Source organism: Sander lucioperca, chromosome 2 (genome assembly GCF_008315115.2).
Source record: "Sander lucioperca isolate FBNREF2018 chromosome 2, SLUC_FBN_1.2, whole genome shotgun sequence".
Lineage (NCBI taxonomy): Eukaryota > Metazoa > Chordata > Actinopteri > Perciformes > Percidae > Sander > Sander lucioperca.
This window is the reverse complement of record NC_050174.1, coordinates 45,573,617-45,586,618: the sequence shown is the minus strand read 5'-3', so window position 1 is coordinate 45,586,618 and position 13,002 is coordinate 45,573,617. Positions and strand designations below refer to the sequence as shown.

General features: G+C 39.6%; 1 protein-coding gene across 4 annotated transcripts in view; it reads left to right on the top strand.

Moving 5' to 3' along the window:
• ppp3cca (protein phosphatase 3, catalytic subunit, gamma isozyme, a) overlaps positions 1–13,002 on the top strand; it is a 34,119-nt gene that overhangs the window by 3,814 nt on the left and 17,303 nt on the right. For all 4 annotated transcript variants that reach the window (XM_035998699.1, XM_035998693.1, XM_035998694.1 and 1 more), the window contains exons 2-3: positions 3,887–4,084; positions 6,014–6,138. In XM_035998699.1, the coding sequence (XP_035854592.1) occupies positions 3,887–4,084; positions 6,014–6,138 (323 nt within the window). The remainder of the gene's footprint in view (positions 1–3,886; positions 4,085–6,013; positions 6,139–13,002) is intronic.

Here is a 13,002-nt window from a genome sequence, read left to right as displayed (position 1 = left end):
ATATTTACAGCCTTTGCTTTATTGAACTAGCAATAAATTAGTCGGTCAAATATTTCTTTAAACAGCTATTTAAAAAAAAAAAAAACATCAGTGGATCAGCTTCTAAACTCTTAATATGTTCCCCAAGTCAGGCACCGCATCACTGATTAGCAAATGCACCCACACTAAGAACTCATTAATTACAGCTAACATTTGATGTACGCTTTTTTCATATTGCACTTTGATTTGCTCTGCGTGGGTGTGACAACATTCTCAGACTGCCTCTCTCTCTCTCTCTCTCTCTCTCTCTCTCTCTCTCTCTCTCTCTCTCTCTCTCTCTCTCTCTCTCTCCCCCCTCTTCTTGTTCATTGCCACTGGCACAGCTAATTGCACAAGGAGTGCTGATTTCCATAAGCTGATACAAGTATTTATGTCACATTTGATGGCACATGGTGTCCTGTGCACAGACCTGTGGATGGATTTGATGCTATCAGGAATCCGGGATAACCTTCAGTAAAAGTGTGTACTGTGGCAAGGTTTTCTGTGCTTTTAATTCTCTCTTCTTCTTCTTTTAGCTGTACAGAAGCAGCCGTTTATAACACTCATATTATTTTTGCACTTTGTAATGTCTCTGCATGCCTTGCAAGCAGTGTTAAAAAAAAAAACTACCTGGCTAGTTTTACACCATGCTTAATTGGTGCCATAATGTATTTGGTGTGTGCCTGGCCTGTTAATAGGCATACCAGCTGTAATCCCTTTTACCTTGCAAGCCCTGGAAGTGAGAGGGCTTGGATCACACGACTATTATTTTGAACATGTGCAGCTTAGTCAGTAACTATCTGCTGCTGCAGTTTTATGAGCTGATGAAGCTGCTGCCAATGTAACAGTACTAATCTGCGCTGTGGACAGTTTGAATTTCAGCCTTTTTAATACTGGTTGTTATAAGGGCTGCAACTAACGATTATTTTTTATTGTCTAATCAGTTGATTATTTTCTAGATTTATTCGATTAGTTATTTAGTCTATAAAATGTCAGAAAATGGTGAAAATAATGGTCGAACAGTGTTTTCCAAAGCCCAAGGTGACGTCCTCAAATGTCTTGTTTTGTCCACAACTCTGAGATATTCAGTTTACTGTCACAGAGGAGTGAAGAAACTAGAAAATATTCACATTTTAAGGAGCTGGAATCAGAGAATTTCTAACCTGAAATGACTCAAACCGATGAATCAATTATCAAAATAGTTGTCGATTAATTTAATCGTTGACTAATCAATTAATCTTTTCAGCTCTAGTAGTTATACAACTTTTCATATATTAACACTTAGTGTAGATTAACATGGGTAATTGGATTGAATTATATGTGTATTGATGTGTTTGTATAAGAAATATATTTTTATAGCTTTAATAGCTGTTTATGTCTAATATCTTAACTTCCCTACTATTCTACTGCTGGATCCCCTATTAGACAGTAATACATTTTATGGGTTTCTGCGTCATCGCGGCCTTAAAAAGTCTAAATTCGCTGAAGTATTGTGTTCTAGGTTTTAAATTAATTTAAACCGGTCTTAATTTTCCTACGTCCATGCAACGCTACCTCTAATGCTCCCGCAGCGCTTTCGAATGGTTTTGTTTTTGATTCTGTGGTGTTTTAGTTCAACCCATTCTCACTCCGAACTCAGTAAATACAAATGTTTGGACAGTAGCTGTCAGCGTCTGAAGCGACAAAAAAGGCATCCTTCAGCGTGTTTGTATAACGTACCGGGGAGAGCAGGCAGCTACACGGGGTTTAGCGAGTAGTATGTAAGGACAAAATTCCACGTAGGGAGGTTGGTTGGGGTGGTGGATGGGTCAAACACAGGACTTTCACCCAGGAGCCCGGGGTTCGTGTCCCACTTGTCATGTTTCCTAAAGTCGCTTTCTTCTTTAACCATCCCATTATTCCCGCGTGTCACAGAAACGTACACCCACCCACGACCTTTTCCTAAACCCAACCGTCCTGTTCCGGCGTGTCCCAGAAACGTAAGCCCACCCACGACCTTTTCCTTAACATAACTGCGTCAAAATAGTCCCGACCAAGCGCGTTTAGTTAAAGTGCGTTATATGACACTAAAGGAGACTTTTAGCGTCAATAACAACGACAAAGGCACCTGACCAAGCGTCTGTATTTTACGAGATGGGAGTGAGAACCTGTTGTTTAGTTCTTTCTTTCGGTAGTCCAAATATAATTCGCTTTATTACAGCTAAAAGTAAGACCAACATGCAACTTATATTGAAGCCCATAAGCTTTCATTTTGTTGGCGCGAGTCTCTTTCGGATTGTAGCACAGACATAAAAACGGATTTTATTCTTCAGCCATGGGGAAGTAGCCTAGAAATCTAGACGCACCCTAGCGGCAGCAAATATAATTTGCAGCCAGAGGGTCTAGCAACTCTCCGTTGGCTTGCGAGCTGGAAAAGCCAAACTCTAGCCAGGCTAATCACATTGTGTATAGAGTCGGTGGGCGGGCTTAACATAATGATGGCAGAGTTACGACGGTTCCACGTGAATTCCATGCTACTTGAAAACAAAGAAGATGGCTGCTGCTGCTGCTGCTGCTGCTGCTGCTGCTAGAGAACAGCGGTCTTTAGAACCGGTTTTGCCCGCGACTCTGGAAGACTTGGAGTTAAGCTTTTCTTTAAGAAAAGAACAAAGAACGGCACTGAAGTCATTCTTAAAAAAGGAAGATGTGTTTAGAGTTTAATCTATCAAGTTTAATCTATCAACTAGCTCCGCTACCTTCTTCGTTGCTCTGGTTGGTTGTAGCGCTATCCTGTTGCGTGCAGAGAGAATTTGAAAGACGACCGTTTATCCCGCCCCTCGGATTGAGCCCTGCCAATGGTGAGTTCCCAGACCCAACATCTTGATGTGGGTCTGGCTTGTCAGGCTAATGCGGAAGTGCAAGTTTAATGATACTTGGCTTGGATGTTTCAGGACTCAGACATCTGACGCTTTTTTGTTTGTTTGATGTCGTGATATAGGTCTTTAATTTAATTCATAATGGTCTTAAAAAGTCTTAAATTTGACTTGGTAAAACCTGCAGAAATCCTGATTTTGCAGTTGTAGATGTTGTGCACTTGACTTACCTATGTATTGATCAGGAAGCTCTCATGTCTTAACCTTGAAAGCATTGACTTTTAATGCTGACGGTAAAAGGATTGTGTAGGTGGTATGCAGCAGATTACTGAGAGAGGGTGGGTCAGGTGAGGTGCGGGGCTTCTTACGGTCTCTATAATAATATAGTAATGGTATATATATATATATATATAATGGTAATTAACTCTAACCTATTTATTAGGGCTGGGAACTATATGCTTTTGTCCCAATTCAATTCTTTCCCGATGCATGGGTGCCGATTCGATTTTGTTTTGCGATTTTCATTTATTGCGATTCTAGAAGTATTGCGATTCGATAGTATTGAATATTACGATTTTCTTTTCCTTCTTTAACACAACAAAAGTTGAATAATAGGGGATTATAAATCATGAGACATTTCTAAAACCTAATTGTTTTCTAAGAAGAATGCACATCACATGTCAGTCAGTCAGTCTGACATTTATTTCATTTGTAAAGAAATACATAACATGTATTTTCTGCATTTTCTGCTTTCACTCTCTCTTGCTTTAAACGTATATGATGTAGCCTAGTCGCCGTCAGCGGTACCGTATAAACAGAAAATATGTAGGTGATCATTGGTAAAACGATTTTTAAAAATCGATTATTTTCCCCAGCCATATATATAGATATAGATATAGATTCTGGTCAAAATAATCGATTTTTAAAAATCGTCCCAAAATACAATCACAATCGAATCGATTTTTCCCCCACCCCTATTTATCCTAATAGATTGTTTAATGTTTTCCCTTCAACAGCTGTGCCATACCCTCCACAACATAAGTTGACTGTGAAAGAGATCTATGAAGATGGCAAGCCCAACGCTGAGCTGCTCCGCAACCACCTTGTCAAAGAGGGCAGGGTGGAAGAGGACGTGGCTTTAAAGATCATCAATGATGGGGCTAACATCCTTCGCCAAGAGAAGTGCATGCTGGAGGTTGAGGCGCCTATAACAGGTAGGATAAACAAAGTATATCCACGTACTGTATGAGATCCCTCGTGTAGGGTTGGCAATATCTTGATTTTATATCGATACATGAGGCTGGATATCGTCTTCAATTTTGGATATCGTAATATGACACGTGTTGTCTCTTCCTGTTTTTAAAGGCTACATTACAGTAAAGTGATGTCATTTTCTGAACTTTTCAGACGGTTCTAGTTGTTTTATTATTTGCCTTTACCCACTTAGTCATTATATCCAAGGTACTGATGACTATCAAAAATCTCATTGTGTTAATATTTTGTGAAAGCACCAATTGTCAACCCTACAATATTGACACAATATCGATATCGAGGTATATGGTCAAAAATATCGTGATATTTGTCTGTTTTTCTCCATATCACCAAGCTCTAACCTTGTGCAAGATGGTCCAGTAGAGATTATTCCAGTTATGCCCTGTTAAGTAGTTTGAAAGAGTTACAACTATTGGATGCAGGCTACATTAGTTATTCCAAGGCAGCATAGATAGTGTTGTGAATAAAGAGTAAACAGTAGGCATTATTCCATTGCAACACTATTTTTGTATGATGGCAACTGGTGTAAACCCAGTTCTGTGCCAGATGCAGGCCTTGCAGGCTGTCAGAGTCAACTCAGCATCAGCCAGTTCTGAAAAGATACATGTATCTGCTCCCTCTGAGTTGACCTTAGCATGGCCTCAGTCCAATCCAACCAGCTCCCAACCTTTCATTTCTGTTTTTTTCTTACATATAACTTACTCAGCTCCTCAGTTTTGTTACTATTTGGTTTCCCTAAACACATCAAAAGTAATTTAGCATAAAGTGTGAAACTTAAAAGGCAATTAAAACACATTTTAACTGGAATACTATCATTGAAATGTGGAGAAGTGAAAACAGATAACATGCCACCATCATGTCTCTGTTGTTTTCATCTGGTGGACAGGAGAGATGGCATTTAAAGTCCAGGCTTTATTTCTTATTTCTTTTTTAGGCCTAGGCCAGTCTATTCATCTCTTTCAATGGTTATATTATTATTTGTCAACCCACAAGGTACATGAAATTGACAATTGAAATGTATCTTTTGCAAACCGGTCCATTTTTTTTTACCTGTCACACACATGCAATTCACGGGGGTGGCGCAGGGTCAACCATGGTACGACCCCCCCTGGAGCAGTTTGAATGAGCGTTTCTAGAACAGAAAAGTATTAATAGTTCTGTTTTTTAATAATGCATACAAAATAGGTGCACATTTTACAATCAATCCTTAAGGATAAATAAATCCTTCGCTTAAAAGCTCCCATCTGCAAAGATCTGATACCAATGTTGGCATTCTAAAATATTTGCCATGCTCATGTTGCTCTGTAGTGTCATTGCAATGGAGAGGCGGCGTGGGGGGGGGAGTGGGTTTGGGTCAAATTTCAGAATGTAGGGTATCTCAGTGCATACTTGTCGTTACATCAATGCATCAGAGCAGATTATTGATGCATTGAATCATTTTGAGAAAGTCAAATGGCTTAAGCCAAACACTTGAGTCAAATCAGTTGAATTGAATCCAAACTCCTCCCTCCTCGGCCATGTTTAAATGAGTTAAAAAAAACTGTTAATACTCCTGTTGCCACTTTCAGTATGTTTATTATACTTGCTATTATTGCTAATGTCACACAGCATCAACATCAGTAAGCACACTTTAAAAATAATAATATTTAAAAATGTTGTCCTGGAAAGGAATGGAAAACCTGTAAATGTACAAAGCACTTTGAATCTGCATGTTGAATGTATAGAGGCTTCTTTTTGTTTCTTTGCATGTATGGCTGGTTTTAGCAACCTATACCAACGTGTACCCAGACAAACAACTTTTTACAATATTAGTATTCCTGGTAGTTGTTGTTACAGGAGCAATTAACAGCAGTGTGTTTGTCTTTTGGCAGTATGTGGGGATGTCCATGGACAATTCTTTGACCTTATGAAGTTATTTGAAGTGGGGGGATCACCCAGTAACACACGGTATCTCTTCCTCGGTGACTACGTAGATCGAGGATACTTCAGTATTGAGGTAAGTTGTTGTATCTTCTAGGTTATTCATTTGTAATTATTTATTTCACAGTTAAAAAAAAAAAAAAGCCATTTGGAGATAGCAATATTTTGTATTATGTTGTCAGAAAAGATCCTTAAATACATAACAAAGTCACAAAAATGCAAAGTAGAAGTTTAGGTTTGGTTCACAAATAATTTGAAATTTGTTGGGTTGAACGGACATCTATTAGTTAACTGCAAGTGTCACACTGTTAAAATGTGATTTTTTTGTTTTTTTTTCTTTTCTTTACAAGTTCAGGTAAACTTCCCATTGTTGTCTTATGAATGACAGACAACCTCATTCACACTATTATTTGCTGCACAAGCTATTTTGTGGGGGTGTAACAATATTCATTCATATTTCATTAAATTTTGTCAGCGTTGTCTCATGATTTCTTGTGTACTCTTTCATTAGAGCAGAAATGGGTTCTGTAGATTTTCCTTACACGTACATTTTCTTATTTTATAAAATGGTTATATCTGCTGTGGTGAAAATGTATTGAAATGTGGCACAATAATAACATAAATTCAAGTTGTGAATATTGTGCATTGAACAATGTGGTATGTTTCAGTGTATTGTTAAAGCCCCTCAGTATTGGTGTGCGATGGATCAATAAGATGTCTTTATTTTTGCTTTAGCTTAAGGTTTAAACTGTTCCTTCTGTCATAATGTCAGATCATAATGTAACCTGACCTCTTGGTGTGCTGTTGGCTTCTGACACTCTTCGCTGCTTCTATCCTATTGTTATGCATGTGAATTAGGGCCAGTGCTTGCAATTTGGATTTAAAAAGTTGATGTAATATGATGAAGGTAAACTAAAGTGGACAGTGGTATGTCCTATCCCATTTTGATTCTCAGGATGGTTAAGATGGTGGGTCAGAATAGCTTTTAAAATATAAGGCTTACTGCAGTGCTGCTTTGAGAAGTGCCAAATGACCAAATGGGTTTTGCTGTCTGAAATTCTATTTAGATTACAACTTCAAAGGGCACAGTGCATACATGCTTATTAGATGGTTAAAAATAAGACAGAGAATCAGAACAGAGAGCTGCAGTCTGGCTGTACAAAGTGAAACTGCAGTACCCTTATCGAGGCTACTGGCCAGAGGGGGGGCAGCTGTAGTAAACTTGGATTCATGTCAGTTACAATGGGGACCCAGTTTCATGGTTAAAAAAGGTATCAAAATGTCCATAGAAAACACTACTGCTGTGTAACCCTCTCCTCTGCTGTCCACCTTTATTGGTATAACAATCATACTTTCGTAATGGTTTGTGTACGTTAGGTAAGCAAATGCACCCACGCAATAGGCTGCTTTTTCTAATTGTTTTCAATGAGAGTGAAGCGTTCTGCTTGATGCTTTTGCGTTGCTGAGTTCCTTGTGTTTTTCTGCTCTATGCGCCTCGTGTTTTTACCGAAGCGCCCTGAACGCCCCAAGTTAACTTCAACTGAGTGCAGAAAAGTGCTGAACATCATTTAACTTCACAGCAAAATAACGGTTGGTGGAGCACAGGCAATTCTGTGGTTGCTAGGGCTGGGTATCGTTAAAATTTTTTAGATACGGTACCAGTACCAATACAGTGACTTCGACACCGGTTCCTAAACAATACTTTTTTCAATACCAATTTTATAAAATCCATTTTAACAAAAATAAATTACAACATTACACATGTCACACGGCACAAATATTTTAATATTTTTAAACGTTAGGCAGCCAATTACCAGCATAATTAGATTTAGGAAGACGCATGCTGCATGCTTATTGGCTCACTGAATCTGATGAGACTTACTCCTTAAGTATTGAAATTGGGTACTGAATGACGAGGCATTTTCCAATACTTGATAATAAGGATGCAATTCGGTCAGTGCCTAAAAAGTTTGGAATTTGGTACCCAGCCCTAGTGGTTGCCTCGCAAGAATAACAAAAAGACATCACTGGCAACGCTGTCTGTCTTTAACAAAGATGACAGTGTGGTGTGCCTCTGATCAGGGCTATACACATCAAATGTTATCTGTAATTAGCTAAAACAAGACACATCCTTGATATCAGCTTGTCAAAATGAAAAATATAGTAATAAAGATGTTCTGTAAGTTGTTCAATTTAGATAACAATGTCAGCGGCAACGATGCATCACATCAAACTCAAATTGTTCCTGTAAATACCTTAAAGGACTTGATCAGATTTTAGCACTCATTGTGGAGCATGAGGCCTTGCAGTGTACACTGTAGTGCCGTCCAAAATTGGTATTTGAAACATGAACTTCACCTATTTTACACATCAAAGTCTGTCCACAGGTCTTTGGGCATACTACTAAATACTACTACGTATGCTAAACAAGTTGTTCAAAGCCTTTTGTGGCTCCAGAGGGAGTTGTATGAAGTCTGATCACGCCTCAAGTGATGTCACTTAAAGGAGAAATCAGGCCAATTTTTACCTGAATCTTGATCGCTAGATGTCACCTAGTACTGTCGTGATCGCCTCTTCTGGGCTTACGTGGTGAAGCGACCGATGGAAAAAGAGGTAGGTGACAGTACAAACTTTGAATTTAAACGGTTTCTTCACAATGACTTAAGTTGAAAACGCGTCTTGTTGTCACGTAAGGGCCCTGTTCATGTTGCACAGAAATTTTAATTGCATTTTGTGTCTGTTAAGAGGCACAAAGGCACTCTTTAGAACATGCCCCCACAACTGGCATTTTAGCTAACTGGAAGCCCTGGTCATGTTTGCTAGCACCGATTTTGGTCTGTTTTTTTTTTTCTATCAACAGTACTCGTGACATCTAGCGATCAAGATTCAGGTAAAAATCGGCCGGATTTCTCCTTTCAGTTGCGGCTGACGACTACAAGCCGGAAAATGAAAATAATCTGGTGGTGTGGAGTTAGAAAGAAGTGAGCTTCCCAGACCTCTGTAGCCTGCTCTTCGTCCCTGCTTTATTATAGGGCCTCGAGGCTACATTAGCCATTACTAGCATAACACACACACACACACACACATCTCTGACCTAATTGTTGTTGGTCGTGTTGCATTGTGAGTAATGTAAAGCGGCGCCAGGTTTTGCCAAGAAGAAGAAAGCTTGGAATAAAAAAGACAACATCTCTGGTTTTGTTGCATCGATTTTGACCCATTTTGTTTTTGAACTGACATGATACATAATGTTATAAGACTGAAATGCATGAGTATTCTCAGTGATATGAGAAAGGGAAATATGTTATTTGTTTTGGTGTGACCGGTGCAGAAGGTAGTAACTTTCAACATGTCAAGTTTTTTTGTCTTGTCATCAAGTCCTGATTCATCTGTTGTATAGTTATTAGTGCTGTCAAACGATTAAAATATTTAATCGCGATTAATCACATTAATGTCATAGGTAACTCGCAATTAATCGCACATTTTTATCTATTCTAAATGTCCCTAGATTTCTTTTTGTCCCATTATTTTTTCTCATTTTAATGCTCTTATCAACATGGAAAAGTGGATCGGCTTGCTTTGTGCTTTTGTCGCCTGGCTTTGACGAGGGGGCGGAGAATTCGCATCAGCTGTGTGCTTGGCCACCAAGTAGTATTTCAGACTGGACGTGCTGCGATGATAGCTCAGTTCACAATGACAAAACACACAGATCACTTTGGTCTTGTCAATGGAACCATTTGGCAACTTTTTAAAAGTAAACTTTCCATTCAGAATCTTATTGGCATCCATTTCGGCGTCTCGCACTCGCCATCCACTCAAAACGTGACGTTAGCCTACTATTTGGCCGGCTCGCAAGCCCAAACAAGTGTGTGCAGCGTGCCTGTTGTTTTGTTTCCGGTCTAGCTAGATCCGGTGTGGTGTTGTAGTTTTTCTAACGTTACTAGTTGTTGCAACAGCATGTGAAAAAAAACTACAAAGTTTGCTAGGCCAAAAAGAACGTTAATCTTGCGATAAAAAAATTTACACCGTTAAAATGGGTTTGCGTTAACGCCGTTAATAACGCGTTTAACTGACAGCACTAATAGTTATTGTTTTGTTTGTAACATCCTGAGGACATACTTCTAAAATGTTGCAATGCCTTGAGGGATTTTTGTAAATGAGAGGGTGAATGGTGTAGAGTGGGCAGTGTGGTGGCTTTTGATGGGCACTGGGTAGTACAGAGGTGGGTGAAAATGTCACAGATGAAAGGGGCGGACTGAAAAAGCATAGGCCAGGGGTTCCCAAACTGGGGGGCGCGACCCCTAGGGCGGACCCGGAGTTATAACAGGGGGGGTTGCGGCAACGCTAAATATAAATAAATAATGCATGGTTGTGCTGCACTGCCATTAAAGCTTGCACAATTTTGTAAAAGTGCAGCCAGGTTAACGTAAAGCAGACTATGAAGCTACTTCAAACACCACAACTACCAAAACAAAGACAAGAAAATATGTGGCGGTGACCATAATTTCATCTGTGGAGCCTAATTCGACTGCCAATCTCCCAGTCTAATCACATTGTGTCTTGTCGACTTTTCCTTTGCGAAAAAACTGCTGATAGTGGTGCACCTTTCTCTCTCTCTCTGTCTCTCTCATTCTTTCTTTCTTTCTTTCTTTCTTTCTTTATTTCTTTCTTCTCTTTTCCTCTGAGGACCTTAAAAATTATCACTGTGATTATTGTCCGTTGTATTTAAAATAGTGTTTATTATGGTGATGTATTATAAAAAAAAAACTAGGGATGCTAATTAAGATTTATTGTTCTGACCGGTAGCCAACACTCTATAATCGATAATTAACCGTTAACTGACAAGCAGGCAACCGAGTCCCAGTTCACCCGTCCAGGACGCTAAGACATACTTTCCGTGTCTGTGGACAGCTGTGGACTTGTACAGGTTGTTGCATGCATTGTCATGGACACTTGCAGCCACTTTCCTGGTGACTTGTATCGGTCCGTGTCACCAACACACTGAACATGAACTCTTGTCACAGATGAAACCTCTTGTCCACTTAAGAAAACAGTTCAGCTTGTCTAAACCACAGCGTTTATCAGTGTCCTCCACCCACTGCGGTTGAAGCATGGGTGTTATCCGAGTGCCTAGAGTGTACATCCTGCTGTCAACACTGTGTCACAACTAACTAATTAATAGTAATGGAATGCATACCTTATCCTTACATTATGTATGCAGTCAGGCAGTTGTTCTAACTAGAAATTAGCATGTCATTTTATGCATTTCTTTATTTTCTTGGAAGTTTAAACAAATGACTACTGATAATTAGAACTCTGTGCTGAAATTAGCGCTAAAATAGATACCAGTTTTCAGTAGCATAGTAAGGTCTTGACCTTAGTCACATTGGCATACCTTAGGCACTGTCCCTGTGGGACATCTATTCACATAACTACAAAATGGAATAGTCTGTATGAAATGTATAGGTAATTATTTATACATACAAGAGGTAGCAGCTTTGCCTGATTGTCTGATATGAAGCCACCACCAAACAAAAGTGCCTAAAAGCTACAGATTCTTGCTATTTTCTCGACGAGCAGGGCTGAAAATTCTCTACATTTCAAAGGAAAGCCACTGAGCTCACTTCAGTAACACATAAGACAGATATAGGAAAATGGATATCAGGATGTGGTTACCTTGGTAACATAAAGAGGCACTGTAGCCTCTTGAAGTAGTGTATTACCTTTACAGGCCAGCAATATGCCAATGTCTAAATTCAGTGCTCTCTTTTTAATTTCCTTAACTCTCCCAGCCAAGGCCCTATACACACCAGGCACAGGCTGAAGTGTGTGTGCATGTATCTACATATGTGTGTCTGGGTTTGAGGTGAAGGTAGCCAGTGTGCATGTCTGCCACACAAAGCTTTATGCCATTTCCTCTGTCTGCCTCCCTCACTCCAGTCTCAAACACACAGTGGCTGGCTAATGTCAGCTTCCAGATACTTCAAGCAATGTCCCTTTCTCTGCATCCACACATACACAGACACGCATTTACCTACACAGTTCACTATTGCTCCCAACAATGGAAGTCAATAAGACATGGTAGTCCTGGCCCCCACATTCCTTTTCTTTTTTTACATTGTCAGTTCTGTGAATATACACTTGCTGACTCTGGTTACCTTGGCATCTTGTTCCAGCGACTTAATAGCAGGCCATGGTTGGTGCAGGAGTGGGCTGAGAGTGGCAAGTGACAGGCTGCTACTGAGCAGTGCTTCGTCTGCGCACAAAAAAGAATGCAAGTTAATTTGGATTCTAAATGCTAGTCTGCTTTTCCTGTATACTGTATATATTTTATTTAGAGCCTCTAATATAGCCAGAGAAAATCATCAAATTGCTTCTCAGATGAGATGAGTTTGTTAAGGTAAAAGTAGTCTCACATTGCCAGATCTATCTCCAGAGCTCTGTGGAGTAAGGTCTGGCTATAGACCTCAACAGTCCCGCCCACAGCCGACTCCGAAAGTAAAAATCCCATTGATTTTCTCCATAAGGATTTAGAATATCATTCATAATGTCTAAACCATCCGAGGTAGACTGACCCCGAGCTACATGGTAGTGAAACGAAGGTTTCTGCTCTTGTAGAAGCTAGAAGTCCATATGAAATCAACCTTGTTTTAAGAAAAACATGTTTTATCCGCAATTTAATGGAGAAAAACTACACTACCCACAATCCTAAGCATAACAGCAACGTCTCTGATTGGTCCAACTCGCTGTTACCATAGAAACGTTTACCGTACTCGCAAAACCGCGAACGGCTAGAGCGAGCTTCTACCATTGAAGTCTATGATAGTTTCTGTACACAGTCTTGTACCTTTGCCTTTTTTGCCGTTTTCAAAAAATGTGTTATGCTCACTATTCATCTCGTAGCTGGTTGGCTTGGTTCCCGACTTAAAACTCTTTATATAAG